This window comes from Struthio camelus, chromosome 3, assembly GCF_040807025.1.
Source record: "Struthio camelus isolate bStrCam1 chromosome 3, bStrCam1.hap1, whole genome shotgun sequence".
NCBI classification, from domain to species: Eukaryota; Metazoa; Chordata; class Aves; order Struthioniformes; family Struthionidae; genus Struthio; species Struthio camelus.
The window spans coordinates 126,844,227-126,859,569 of record NC_090944.1 but is presented as its reverse complement, the minus strand read 5'-3'; the positions used below and the strand labels follow the sequence as shown (position 1 = coordinate 126,859,569).

Sequence of the window (15,343 nt, the reverse complement as noted above, 5' to 3'; positions counted from 1 at the left end):
ATTCCTGTGTTCTGAATGTGGCGTGTATGGTAACCTGGAGATAGATAGGCTTACATAACAGCATGACAGCAAACACTTTAGGAAAGCATAAACTTCAAGCAAGGTTGGTTATTGTGTACCCTATTTGGATAGGTAAAATCATCCAGTTTGCAGTAGCTTACGCTGTAGCGTAGCGTTGGCTTTGGGTCTGGAATCTGTCCGCCAAAAAGATTGAATCTGGTAAACTTGCTATGCTAGAAGCGCATACTTTCAGTGGATTATAATTGAAGACTTTACAGAAGAAGAATCAAACTGAGATAATTAATTGGGCCTCCTTAGTTAAACCTGTGGCTGAAACACTCTTATAATAAAATTTGTTCTAGGCATTATCTGTATCTTGCTACAATGTTGTACTGACTATTCAGCTAAGGAAATGGGAGTTGATTCAGACCTTTCTCTTAAGTGAGGTCCCTAGACCATTAAGCTAGCTAAAATAAATTTAGACATTTGGTTTTCATTAGTGTTGTAACCGAAACAAAAACATTTTAATGACTGATCCCAGAGTATTTTGAAGTTTGTGCAACTTTGCTGGGAAGGTATTTAAACTGTAGTATCAGTTGCAAGTTGGCCATATGCCATTTTTTCAAAGCTATTTCCGAGCAAGATGTTGGGTTTCTGAAGTGCGAAGAGTTATCTTCTGTAACATTATGATACAGGAAAATTTGAGAGAGGAGAAACAGTGGAAAGTAGTTATGGTAAGGTTTGTACTGGTAAAATGGAATTATCTGCAAAAAGGAGACAGTGACAGTAGTCATACTGCAATACAATTTCCTGCTTTGTTAAAGCGCTATTACAGTTCTTTGATAAGAGATACAATTTTGAGGTTATATGCTTATATTAAAAAAATTAACTACTCACAAGAATTGATGTTATTTTTTGGATGGATTTTTAATGCTTTAAATTGAACTTGCACAAAATGGGATCCTGCTTTTAAGAAAATAACCTGTTTGTTTCTTACAAAATCTAATTTGAAAAACATTTTTGGGGAAAATGCTTGAACTGGTCTTGGGAGACGATGACAATAAAATCTGATAAAGAACTAGCACGTAGACTTGGTCTACAAATAGAATATTAATCCATGGCTTTACATTCATGGGAAAAACTGGAGACTGTTCGAGCTGTTGTAAGATGAGGATTGATTATTCTGTGTTGTGCTGTAGTCAAAATAATGTTGTTTCATGAACAATCTTTTGAAGTTGTTGAAGCGTTCCTGATGATCGGGAGTAAATCAGGTATCCAGATGCTGCTCCCTCATATCTAAATTAGTTTCTTGTTGTTTTTGTTACTTGGCTGCAGACTGCCAGTAGTGGCTTTTCATTTTAGGTTTTGATGCTTATATTTTTTCATTTGTATGAGCTTGGATTCAATAGTGGTTAAAGTAAGACCCAGATTGCTTCATGTAGGCCATTAGAAACTGGTAGTGGTTTGAGCCACTGCAAATTACCACTTCTCCTAGAATAAAAATGCTAATCGGGGGAATTTTACTGAACTGCCTGTCTGAACAGGCGGAGGGTTGGTTGGGTTCATCTGTGCAAAATAACCGTAGTAAAGTGATTTAGCTGTAACTGACTAAAACAAAATGTTCCTACCAAAATTCACCTATCATAAATAAGAAGCAGTGGTTAGAGAGTGGCTGAAAGTCTGGGTAGCTCTTGAAATTTTCATGCTGGTTATGCAAGTGACATGTTTATACTTGATTTTTACATATTTACCTTTTATGTATATTTTTATGTAGGATGGGTAGAGCTAAGCTGAACTTAAGTCAACTTATTGAATCAACTATTTTCTAATTACACGTCCGTTCTATTATTTCAATTTGCAATACCTGAAGTACAATATATACTGTTCTTCACTGGCTTTTTAAGGATTCTGTAACTTCTTTTAGTAAGTTTTATGCAGGAATATGGCATTTAAAAAACATAAACTTTACACGAAGTAATAAAGTGGCTGTCTGTCACTTTAGAGAAGATTCTGTTCAGTGTATGTTATGGAAATTTTATTTGAATGCCTGAATTAAACATTTTCAGAAATGTGAAATAATGCAAAGCTTCTGATCTTGTTGCAAGAGTCTGACAGTCAGCCAACCCTTCCTTTTCTCCCATATTCCTTCTCGCTTAAGGGTGCTGTGTTTGGGGGTTTTGTTTGCTTTGTGGTTTTACAATCGGGATGTTCTAAATGATTTTTGTCCCCTCTGTTAAAGCGTTTAGAGAATGATTGCAATTTTGAAACAGCGTGAATTAAATAAATGGCCCATTTCTCGTGAATCTACGGTGCTGAAAGCATTGTATACTTACTCCATCACATTCTGCATATGGAAATAATGAAACGGATCCAAATGCAGGGTTACTTAAGTACCTTTAGCTACAGTTTGGAAATACAATATCATATTCTCATTTATTGCAATTCTCTTAAGTAGGTAGCGTAATAATAATAATCTTTGTCCCTAATAATCTTTTTTGCTACTACTAGTTGCGTATTGTTCAAAAAACAAGTGGAATTTGAATACTGAAAGAGAGGATGTAGTTTGTCAGAAATCAGCATAAAAAGTTCACTTCATTTTGTGATCATGAAGTGCTAGAGACTTATAAGAACATGTTAACTGATGTGGTGCTTGAAACAGCATCAGCCCGAGTATTTATTTTCTGTAGCTACTCCTATTCTAAGTCATTGACGTTTTTGAAATAAATTGTCATTTTTAAAAAATAGATTAAGGGTAGAACTTAATTTCTGCAGAACATTTAGTTGATATTTATTACTGTTTTGTAGCACCACCATAATCTTGGTACTAAATGTAAGTATTAAAACTCAGTGCTGGTACCAACGTAAAAAGCAATATCAGATCTGCTCTAGGGTATGAAAAGGATTATTGGTAAGGAGAGGGGTGCCCAGTACTTCTCTGTTACACCAGTTTGTTCACATCTTTGTTTTAACATTCTGAAAACGTGAGTAGAGCTGAGATAGAGATGGCAGAGGAGTGAGCATTAGTAATTAGTAAGTAGGATGAAAGTAGTTCTGAGTCATGATTTTAATAAGACCTGTTAGGATGCCTAGTATATGGGAAGAATGTTCCCCTTGCAAGCACAAGGGAACAGAATAATAGGGAAGAAAGTATGAAGTTAAAAAGTTGAAGGAAAAGCAAATTTACGAAGAACAAATAAAGTATACGGGACATCCGAGGTGAAGCAGTGATAGAAAACGCATCCTCAATAAAGTGAAAGGCATTTAAAGAATATAGAAATGGCCGTGCTGAATGTGACTTGTTCCATCTGGCTGCTTACTAGGTAGCCTCTGGTGTCTGCTGGGGCAGTCCCACCTTACTAGTTTAGGAGAGGGCTCATCCTAACTCACTTTAGGTTTAGAAGGTTAAGTACCTAGTTTGTGCTAGTCGTCCAGCCTCCCTTTATAAGAAATGAAGAGAGACTTGCACCTTCAAAGCTGGCTTTAAGACAAACGTTTCAGCAAGCAGTTAAACACTCGTGGTCCTGGAGGTGAGGCTGCACGTTGCAGCTAAGCCAGTGCGCTAGCCTGGTCTCTGCACCAGCTCTGGCACTTGTCAGATCCTTCCTTCTCTGAGCCCGTTCAGCTTGCCAACCAGGGAGAATATCTCAAAAGAGTTGGAAGCAGAAAAGTTGGATGAAACACTTAAAAGACAGGTAAGTAGATGAGGATTCTTTTCACTGAATCTTTTAATTATTTTAATTATTTTTCTTTCAATTATTATCATACCCAATCACGTAATGACTGGGTTATAAAGCAGTTAGTGATTAACTGAGTTAAAAACCAGTACTAACAAAAGTGCATCTTACCGCAGAGGGGAGAACAGTGAATATCCTTCTCTATCAGTTGTGTGGGATATAAGTTGTTTTAGCTGAGAAAAGTTGTGTGCAGTTCAGTGGAAACTATGGAAAATGAAGTTCTGCACTAAGAGAGGGTATGCCTTTAAGCTGTATCAGTACCTAACTTAGACATTGAGCGTGTCCTTGGAAGCATACTGATTTCCGTGTGACACACAGATTTATTGATTTTGTTTTCTTTTTTTTCCCCTTTCATTTATTTTTTACTTAAAATCATTTTTCATTTGGCAAAAGGAAAAATACAGCTTTCTGGGCTAAGACAGTGGCACAGTTTGTCTATAAAAATAGAATGCGTATGTTTATTTAGGTGACAGATCATGGAACAAAACTTGCATATATCTGCTTTTGTGCTGCCTATGCTCAAAATACCCAGTGAAATGAAGAAGAAACGTCCTTAAAGGGATAGTGCCTCGATAGTTACCTTCTATGTTTCTAAGCAAAGCAAGATCGTAGTACCTAAAGTTTAGAGAAATCTTTTTCTTTCTCACAGGTCAAGCAGCTTTGCGTGCATGGTGACTCTGAGTAGTAGTTTTTATTCTTGACTCTCTTGTTATTGGCATCCCAGGCCAGCGAAAGGACAAGAGGCAACGGGCACAAATTGAAATATGAGAAAGTCTGTTAAAATGTAAGAAAAAACTTTTTTTTACTGTCAGGGTGATCAAACACTGGAACAGGTTGCCCGCATAAGTTGTGGAGCCTCCAGCCTTAGAGCTTTTCAAAACCCGACTGGGCAAGATGCAGAGCAGCGTGCTCTGGCTGTCCCCGCTTTGAGCGGGGCGGTTGGCCGAGACGATCTCGGGGGGGGGGGGTCCCTTCCAGCCAGCCTCAGCCGTTTTGTGAGCCTGCGAGTCCATGAACCTGGTTCTTCTAATGCAAACTCTGGAGGTGCACAGTAACGTGGAGCTTCAAAGTGGCATGTTTTCCTTGGAAATACAGAGCGTCAGTGTTTCAGGACTGCTATTGAGGCACGGCTTCTTTGTTTCACCAGTTACTATCTTATGACAGTTGACATTTCTGCTGGTTCACTGCTCTACTGAAACACTGGAAAGATTTGTGTCTGGCCTAGTTAGAGCATAGGAAGCACAAAAGCATGACTGCGCATAGTTGGTATAACTATGTGTTCTTCATGTATGGCAACAGTTTTAATCGTTTAATTGCAAAGCAGTCCTGTGACAGGAAAAAGAGTCTCCAGTGTTAGCTACTTCTCCAAATTTACTTGCTATATAATAATGAAAAAACTGCAGTTCTTGGAAATATGAAGTGGATTACGAGAGGCAGGATTTGTTTGCAAATGAGAATATTTGGCTATGTGGTTGCAAGCTTGATGGTGTGGTGATAGGGCCCTTGTCATATCTGAAACTCAGGAGGGAAAAAAAAAAAAGAAGATGGACTCAAAATGTGAAACTTTTCTCAGACAGTGAAGACTACTTCATATGGAACTGGCTGCTGGAAGATACTGAGGCATATAAGGTACATAATGAGCTTAGACCACAATGTAAATGTAAATTTATTGTTTTTTCGCACAATTTTTTAGCTAACGCACAGAAATATGATGAGGCTCAAATAACTTCTAAGACCTAGGTAAAATGCTCCCCATAGAGATGTCCATCCTGTGGCAGCATACACTTTTTGCTGAAGCATCTGATGTTTTGTCATTATTGGAGATTATGGGAAATCCATTTGATCTCATGGGTTGGTTGAGTACAGTCTGTCCTGTATTTCGGGCTTAAAAATGGAAGTATCTGCAGTTATATATAAAAGAGTAAATGATATTGTAGTTACAGGGTTTATGCAAGAGCAAAGTTACTTCATGAGCTTACAGACAGCATAAATATTTTCTGAATCCATAAGTAAGCATGTTTCAGTGCTGTTGCTAATGGCTTCTCATATCTTGATAAATGCTGGAAAAGAGTGTGCAAATTCTGTACTGATCTACTTGCAATTTGTCTTTATATATACATAGGTATATATAAAACCCTGAAAAACCAAGTAACTTGTCTCTAAAATACGCTGGAAAGACAACTTCAGTCTCATCTGAAGCAAGGAGATTCTTAGCTTTCTTTTTCTTATCAGCCATTCAGTTTAAATGGGCCACTGTTGCCCCTGATGACATTGAAGATTCCAGAAACAGAATTTTACCGTGATTAAACTTGAGACATTAAACAGAGATTAAATTAAAACTTCTTAAGTATGTCTGATTCATGGAAAGTAGAGCAGATCAGCAGACTGTGAAATAGCAATCAGTCTGCCTCCAAGGTTGCAGCTCCGAGTGGGAGTGTTGGAATGCCGGATTTCTTCCTCCACCCCAACTTTTCTGTTACTTTTCAGGACTGCGTACTGCACTTTTTCAAAGAAAGGTCACAAGTAGGAACGTAGTCCTCTACTGTTCCTGAGTGCTCAGACAAAAGTTGCCCGTAAGGAAGGAGGGGGGGAGAGAGAGAGAGAGAGAGAGAGAGAGGAGCAATGAACTACTTTCTCCCTTTCCATTACCTCATCCTTCTACCTCCTCCTTTTTTCAGTATAAACTAGTGTTGCAGGCAGTATACTTTTTTGACCACTCTTATAGTGACCTGATTGACAAATTGTGTATTTCTGATGGTTTTGTACAAAAGCCTAGTTTTCATTAGTGTGGTGCTACGGAACAAAAGTGTGCAAGTATAGCTAACATTGCTTACGTTGTGTTTTCCTTATCAATTACAAGAAAAAGTGGTATTTATTTAAGTCTTGTAATAACCGACTGCTCTTTAGGAGTAAGCATATTGCTACTTGCATCCGCTTTCTGCCCTGTCTAATTTTGATGCTGAAACCCATGAGAGAGGATCCTGCCTAGGGAACGGAGCTGAATTTCCCGAATGTGTTTTAGCTCTGTGACACATTCAGTGGCAACAGCTGCTTCCATCTGCGTACATGTGCAGGAAGAGCTATTCAGCTGAACAGGCGGCATTTGCTCAGCCTTTTACTGTGGTATGCATTATGCTAGCACATGTACTCAGTTTTGAAATCTGCAGAATATTGCATATTTTGTCTGAAGTTCAAATATGGCTGAAAATCTGTTAAAAAAAAAAACCTGAATCTTCTTGATGTAATTTAGAGACATGACCTATTTGGTCATCCATCAAAATGACTTTATGCCGTAAAAGTGGGGTGTATTATTTTCCTTTCTGTATATTCCATCCTACAAGTGAAATATTGCCTTGTGTCTAGATCTCTAGAGAAGGAGCCAGGCTTTTGGCTTGTATTTCTAGTTCTGATAACGCACCTAGAATCTATTCCCAACTGACTGATGTCATCTTAGGCAAAGTTTCAAGTCACCTAGCCTCTGCATCTCGGTACACAACATATATTTTCATGCAAGTCTATCTGATTGGGCATTGGGATCTTCTAGCTATAAATTTAGAATTGATACTTTTTGTATATTAAAAAAAAAAACCCTAAGAGTTCTGTTTTAGGATAAAGACAAATTAATTTCTGCTCCTTCTGAAAATCTGTTTTTGTAACAGCTACAGCTCCTAATGCCAAAATAGTGGTCAGTTGCCCTCCTGCTTTGGCTGCTGCACTTTGTTGGACCTATTCTTTTCCTTGATACTGTGGTTTAAACAACTATTTCACTTGTGCTCCCGGACTGAAGGGAAACAGTAGTGTAAGTCTAATTTCTGTGCCAGGCAGACTGGATAAAAGTAATGTATTGACAATCAGCATAGCTTTCATGGAAAGAAGTCATAACTTGCAAATCTTTCAAGGGAGTCAGTGAGCACAAGGGAGGAGGTTATGAATAATCAGAGTTCAAGATAATCCAGCCAGTGTGATACTGCACAGAACAGTTTTCTCTTGACTATCTGCAGAGGTTGCAGTTTGAGGGTAGAAAATTAGCAAACAAAAGAAAGAAGCTAAGGTGTTGGCATGGATCATCTATCAACAAAAGTAGCATCACATATGACATGAGCTGAAGAAAAGACGTATTCCTTCTGAATTAGAGCAGGACTAGCTTAGTTGCTGCACTACCTTAAGGTCAGCTAGGGAGAAGACAAGCTGGATTTGCAGTACCTTGCAATCTGCTCAGAAAGATTTTGAACATAACTCATAACCATAACTAATGTTTAAAACCATTCTGATTATGTGAGGGTGTTTGGAGCTAGCAGCTAAGTGTTTCTGTTTGTAAAGGTATATGTAGGCATAAGTAGTGTTAACTGGAAAAATGAGAAGCAGGTCTGCTCAAATATTCTGTCAGTCTTTTGTCCTTATGTTTCTTGTAGGGTGTAGATTTCTAAAAAATCCATATTTTATTCAAATGCTGTTTGAAGTGCTGACTTTTCCCCTTCTGGAATTCTATATGTTATCGTGATCAGTGTAGACACGTCCCACTTTGAAGTGGTCTATGTTTAATTGCCTTGTCGAAATTCCAAGCAGAATTCCGTTTAGAAATTTACACTGAGGTGCCTTCCTGCCCTCATGAGGCTAATAGCTGCAGACTCTGGTTTTTGTCAGTCCAGGTGGAGCTACTGCTTTTAACTCACTTCTCAACTTTAAAGAGAGGTTTGATTTTTAGAGGAAAAAAATTTAGAAATCGAAGTGGTGCACGGTTTTCAGACACCGGGAATGAGAAATTGTGTTCTGAACTCTCTTCCTCTCTCATTCTGTTAAGTGTCCTTTGCAGAGATGGGATCTTGGCAAATGAGCACAAATATTTAGTACTAAACAATTTTCCACTTCAAGTAAAAAACATGTAAACCTGAGATCATATTCCAGATATAAATCAGGTTTTAAGAGTATTAGAAATTTGCCAGCAGCTGACACGCAAATATTTGCCTTATTATTATTTAAATAATAGATTTGATTACATTTGGGCATTGAATTACATTGAACTTTATATTCCTGTGGTAGGTGAGATCAACATGACAGTCACAGTTCCTCAGTCTGTTAATTCTTGTAGGTTTGCTTCCAGTGCAAAATGCCTAATAGAGTCGCCTTGATTGGAGTATGCTTACGTTGGACAGGGAGTCTTCTAACGTGGAGGTGTTCTTCAGGGTGTACTGAAATAACTTCAGGGCATTCTTGAAAGCAAGCCTCCTCCCTTGCCATCACCCCAAGGCTTTCTGCTGAGTAAAAGCTTTTTGCGGTGCAGAAATGAGAATTCTTATTTTAAAAAGTTGTCCTGATGGTTAACTGCAATGAAAAAAAAGGCTGCTGTGGGCCTAGGAATTCTCGACTCTTTGAGGCTGGCAGTTCTGAACTGAATCCATCCATTCAATTTACATGAGCAGTGCAAAAGTTGTCTGATAATTTTTAGTGCACACTGCCTGAAGGTGGCTATAAACTAGTGTGTTAGACACGAAACTTTAATTACTCATCTTAATCTCTGAGCTGTGTGGTTATTTTCTGAACCAGTCAGCATGCAATACGTTAAGTATTTTGGTATAACATCTCAACTTCTTCATAACTTCTCAACCCCTGTGTTCTGGTTAAAAACCCATTTGAAATTTTCTTTATATTCTTAACATTTGTAATTATTAACATTTAAAGAACTGCTTCTTGATAATTGCTTTTGTGTTCGGTATTGTCTAAACTTAAAATATAGAAAGCAGATGCTGTCCTCTTTCACTTTGTTTTTTATGTAATAGATTTGATGTAAATTTTTCGTTGAAGATACTGTAGATGTAGTAATGAATCTGTTGCAGTTATCTTTTAGGGAGAGGGGGGATGTAATATTATGCCTAATAATCTTACTGTGTAAAAATTGCACTTTCGGGCTAAAAGTGCCAAGGGTTAACAGTTCTTTTGCTAGATGATGGCTTCTTGTCAGTAGAAGTTAGATTTTAATTGTATTGGCGAAGCAGTGCAAAAGGAAAAAGCCAGCGTTACCTGTGTGAGAGAGGGTTTTGCAGGAAAATTTTAAGGACTCATAAAGATGTTAGGCCAGTAATTGGACTCCCTAGATAGTAGTTAGGTGAAGTTGCTCGTAGCTCTAAGAATACGAGACTATGCTCTTGAAACTTAAGGTGCCTGGCTCAGGTGAAGAATCAACAGTGAAGTATGTGAAGAGATTTACTGTAACCCTAAATTCTCCGTTGGGAGAAAAGGTAGACCATTTCTAGCAATGCAGGCAGTGACTAGTCAAAAACAGTTCAAGTCTGCAAAAATTCCTTAAGAAATCTAATAGATGCCTCCAGATGCTACCAGCCATAGAGCTTTCAGGAAAGACAAATGTCCCTTTTAACCTTAAATTTCCATGATGCCAGTCCCAGTAGCTCCAAGACAGACACCTGATTTTCATGACCTAAGAACTTCTAATTGTTTGTCAAGATTCCCAGATGAGGAAATTCTGACACAGCTGTCGTTTGCAGGCGATGGAAATTGTCCTCACATCTTACCACTTTGGGTGACTTTTCTCCAAGACAATAGATTTCTTTGGTAAGCTACACGATGTAAAACCAACTACCTGTCTGCTTCATTCCTTACTGCCATTGATATCACCAGCCAGTGTACATCTGTCCTACAACTTGGGGGATCCAGCCAGAGCTGTGCTGCGCTAACTCATAAAGCAACACCCTGATATAAGAATTTGGGCCAGCTGGAAGTAACAACCTTGTGTAAGCAGGCAAAGAGTGCTGCCTCCAGGCCATTTAGATGGCAAGTTCAGTTCTACTCATGTAAACGCTTTATGAATAGGAAAATGGGGCCAAGAGCTGTTGGTAGGAGTGGGTTGAAACGGATACACTAATTCCAAGCTGGGAAACGCAACTCTGCTCACTGGTTGGTATAGATATACAGGGGAAATAACAGATGCTCTTTGTTCCTGTATTCTTGAGGATGAAATGTGCTGATAACTAGTAATGTGATTTATCAGAATTACCCACGCACATTTATCTGTTGTTCTGAGAGTTTATTAAAAGCTTTGTCCCTGCCCCTTTGTTTCCAAGTACAATGGACTGTGTGTATATGCACATATGAGGGGCAAGGGAGGGAGAATCTGCCCTGACAAAGGAATTTCACAGACCTATCTGAAGCTTTTCCTGTTCAAAAAGTATAATCAGTCAAGAGTGGGCAAAAGTTCATGCTAACATAAACAAGATACTGAACTTGGATGCAGAATGTTGCATATGACAGATGTCTTTTCAACACGTGCAAGCAAACAGTGAATCAGCAGGGCCTAGATACCAAATGACAGCAGTACCATGGGACTCCTTGAAAATGCACGTCATCCAATAAGATTTATGACTAAGGATTCCTTAGACGATGCTTTAAGGCCAGTTCTGGTGTGCAAAAAACCCCACATGCACAGGTTTGCACTGCTGAAATGGCTAATACGTTTGCCATGCTAACCCCTTCTCAGAAGAGCGAACTTTCATGCACAGCAGTACGTGACACGTAACCTCATTTCATGTTCAGACTTAACTTTCCATTTCAGCCTCTAAATGTACGTGTATTTGCGTGTACGTGTTACGTCTGCTACTTCATCTGCTGGATTTGAGTAAATGGCAGTAGATGACTAAAGACGTGTTAGAATAAATCAGAAGTTTAAATTTTCTGCTTACTTAGACTCGATTTGGAATTGCTGGAGATGTAGGAGGGAAGGGGAGTCAAATATTGCAAGACTTTCTTTGAAGCCGTGACAGTGGCTGCCTCATAATCTTAATGCTCTTCATTGTGATGACTGCACTGACTGAACAAGCAAAATCCTGCCACAAATGCTGTGATTTCTCTCAAATCAATAACAAAGGCAGGCAGCTTCTTACCTGTAACTGCTGGCTACGCATGGTATTTTTGCCTTTTTGGTTTTTTTTTTTTCCTTTTAAGGAGAGGGGAGAAGAGGGATCTTTATTTATTTATTTATTTATTTATTTATTTATTATTGCCTGAGTTATATCTTGACGAGATCCTTGGGTTCCAAGCTGGTGATTTTTTTCTTCCAGGCTGTCTGCTCTTCTGTAATCTTATTCTGGTTTCCAGGCCCATTCGGTTTCTTCGTTTCTTCAAGTCCTTTCATTTTGTCTCTCAGAGCCTTTAGATCTAGTCTGAAAGAAAGGATTCGCTTTCAAATGCGTGATGCTTTCAAATTCACAGCACTTTCAGCAATGCTGATTATTTTGACTGAAATCGTCACATTAAGGGAAGGTTGAGGTCCTGCTTTGTGTCATGTATATTTGAGTTTTTGTTTGTCTGAGTTGAATCGCTACCCAGTTACTGATTTTTTTTTTCTTCTTTCCGTATTGAGATGCTACCCCTAGGTGTTGATTTTTGTCATACCTATTCTAGTTGTCAACCCCAACGATCTCACATCACAAATTCACAGCGGATGTCTGAACTTCTGACTGGCAGGCCACATTTTGGATGCCGAGAGGTGATATCTGAGATGGTACCTCTGTTTTGCTCCGCGTCAGTGGTAACGTGGGGAACCTCACGGGACCAAGGTTTTTATTGCCACAAATAGTGGCAATGTGTCAGCTAAAACCATGGAAGTGTCTAAAATATAATGTAGTGAAGGCACGCATTTACTCACTTCTCCTGATACGTGGGATTTTTCAGCCTGTTTCAAAACAACAATGCAATTTTTCATTGTTTGGGTCGTTCCTAGTGGCCTGAGACTGTTCCTTTTAAAAATGATGAGGAAACTCCCACCAACCTTATGGAACCTTATTGTTCTAAGACAATGTACCCTTTGATTATATGGTGAATAGTTATGATAATTTGCTTATTATCAATAATATCATTGATATGCAAGTTTTGATATTTATTCTTTCTGTGCGGTAAACACATTTTTGTAAGGCTATTTTAGAAGCATGTAGTGAAACCTTCTCAAGATTTACCTGCTTCTTTTTCTCAACTTTACCATTGCAAACGCAGAATATGTAGGTACTGAAATTGCCTTCCGATACCACCTAGTAGTAGGCATGAGGATTTCCGCTTCAGAGCTGCAGTTTATGAAAACGTTGTAAACAGAAATGCTGCACAACTATACTGTGGGCCTGTGACTAGAGATTTCTGATCACCTCAAGACTAGCTCCCAAATGATTTTATTAATCTGTGAGTAATCTGGGGAAAATCAGTAGGGTTTCTGTGACTTTTGCCCTCTGAGGCTGCAGTTTTTACAGCTCGGAGCATCTGTTAGTAACAGTAGCTCTTGGACGTGTAATTTAAAAAGCCCCAGGAAACGTGTTCCTGTTTTTCTTTCTGATGCTCTTACAGCTGACAACTCCTCTTCCTTCAGCCCCTGGTTCAACGTGCCTTGATTCCTGGCAGCCTGCTTGGAAGGCTGTAAGGAAGGTTTGCGCTTGCCCAAAGTACGTCGAAGGTAACGCACACGGGGAGGACGCGTCATGCGTGCCGTCAGCTGTTGCTCGCCGCTGGCGTGGGGAGGCACGGGCCTGCTTTGTGCACCGTGCTCTGCTCTCGGGGAAGTTCATCATTCTCCTTCTTTTCTATTGGGAAAGTGTCTGATCCAGTTGTCAGCACGCTTGCGTTTAAGGTAACTGTAATCCAGCACCCGAAAGTGGCTTCTTTTCTAGCCGTTAGTGAGAATTAAAGCAGCCATGAACTTTCTGACTATGAGAAATCTGAACCTAGAGAATGTTGTGTTTTGTGGTAATGGACAGAATAAAAGTGCAGTACATGTAAGTATCTGAACCTTTCTACGTGAACATGGTCTCTTTTCTATAAAGCTTGAAGCTTATTTTTTCTGTATTTCCCAGTGAAAAGTGTTTTCAGTGTCATTAAAATGTCAGCTTGAAGAGTCCCGCGCAGAGCACTCGGAAATCGCCTTCCTCCCGGCGCAGCGCCTCTCGGATCGGTACCGTCCTGTCTGCAGCTACGCTGCCTCCTTCCAGATGCCTTTTTCCCCCCTCTCCCCCTTCCTCTCCCTTTTGCCTCAGCTCTCGGTCGGCGCCATCGTACAGCCCGAGTGGGAGAGGGCGAGACTCCAGAGAGTATCAAACATTGCCTGTTTTGAAACACTTCTATCTGTGGCCTGTTATCTGGATGATACTTCTTATAATATATACAGAACTGTTAGCTATATGTAAACATTTCCCTTTTTAAGACTGTTCCTCCCCATGGAAATCAACCTTGGCTGTTCTGTGCTGCTCTTTAAAACTGTTTTTCAGCTTAGACAAGCCACGCTTACCTTGCTGTTCGGTATTAGAAATGTATTTCTTTGATACATCTGCGCCCAAGTTTGACAGTATTATACTTTTCCAGTTTTGCTACCTGCCTTATCTGTCGGCTTTTAAGGTCAAAATTTGTGCAAGAATACCCTTTTAAACCCAATAAATAGGAAAGCACATAACTTGATAAAACAAAGAGTTTTTGAAAATTTGATCCAATCTTCAGTGGTACTTAACCTCTGGTTATTGCAGTTAATGGAAGATTAACTTAGATCTTTTTTCAGCTTTTTAAAATTTTCTGCTGAGTACTAGCTTTGATGTTGGTAGCTCTGTTACTTGATACATCAAACGAGTAGAAAATATTACTGTGATTAAATTGATTTTTTGGAAATCTTTTCCCTTGTTCCTCACTGTATAACCCTGGAAAATTACACTATTCTGTATAGCTAGTTAGTATTATTTTCATTATCACATTAGAAAATCACAAATGCCAGTAATTCTATTAAGAAGCATAATCTTTTCTCCGCATAACTTTGGTATGAAAACCTAAGTTCTTTAACTTGCTCTTAAACAAGATAAATTTAATAGTAATATTTGATTTTTCTGCCAGTTTCTTTTCATTTATCTGTCATTGTGCTTTAGAGACTGAAAGACAGATAACTGTAATGTCTTCCTCTCTGCTTTCAGCCGAAGGCATATACAAGTTAACCAGTGTATTTTTTGTGCGTGTCCGAGGATGGGTTGTAGGGGAGACATAGCAGCTTACTCTGCTATGTGTAGTATGGCCTTTGGCAATACTTAGGTTTATCAGCTTTCTTCTCACTTTTTCTAATCGGAAGAAGAGAATACAAGGTCTATTTTGTAACATAGTTTCTTAAATACTGTCGGGAAACAAGTTAATGTATGTGAGTAAAGCATTTCCAAATTACACAGTTAGTGAGTGCCATGCAACACACGTTGGTTTACCTGTTTTGTAAGCCAGATTCATCATACTTGCGGGATGGAGATAATTAGATTAAGAAGGTATAGCGTCTAAGGCGTTTCAAGATTATCAGTCAGTTTAAATTCTGATGCTCAAAACTAATCACAAATCTGGCATCAGAGGTGGGGCTGAGACTGAAAAATGTGCTTTTATCCCTTCGTTAACCTTATAGGACAGGCCTCTAGCCTTTCAGCTATATGCTTGAAGTGATTAGAGATAAGGAATTGTTCCTCTTTTCTTTTTTCTTTATAATAAGATGCTTTAAGAAAAACAAAGAAGTACCTAAAATTTCAGTGTCCACTGTTGTTTTTAAAGTTTTGTATTTTCAAGAGTTTAAAGTTCTAGCACCAGTTTTCAGTGTTTTTTTTTTT

General features: G+C 38.9%; 1 protein-coding gene across 5 annotated transcripts in view; it reads left to right on the top strand.

The window, feature by feature from the left end:
- DISP1 (dispatched RND transporter family member 1) overlaps positions 1 to 15,343 on the top strand; it is a 93,145-nt gene that overhangs the window by 18,232 nt on the left and 59,570 nt on the right. For 2 of the 5 annotated variants that reach the window (XM_068940215.1, XM_068940216.1), the window contains one exon: positions 13,077 to 13,182. The exons of 2 other annotated variants lie outside the window; for them this stretch is intronic. Coding sequence is in view for 1 of the 3 variants with exons in the window: in XM_068940212.1 (XP_068796313.1) it covers positions 3,673 to 3,692 (20 nt within the window). In the remaining 2 variants the exon portion in view is untranslated. Of the gene's footprint in view, positions 1 to 3,616; positions 3,693 to 13,076; positions 13,183 to 15,343 lie in introns of those variants that run through there. One more of the 5 variants, XM_068940212.1, reaches the window with a different exon arrangement.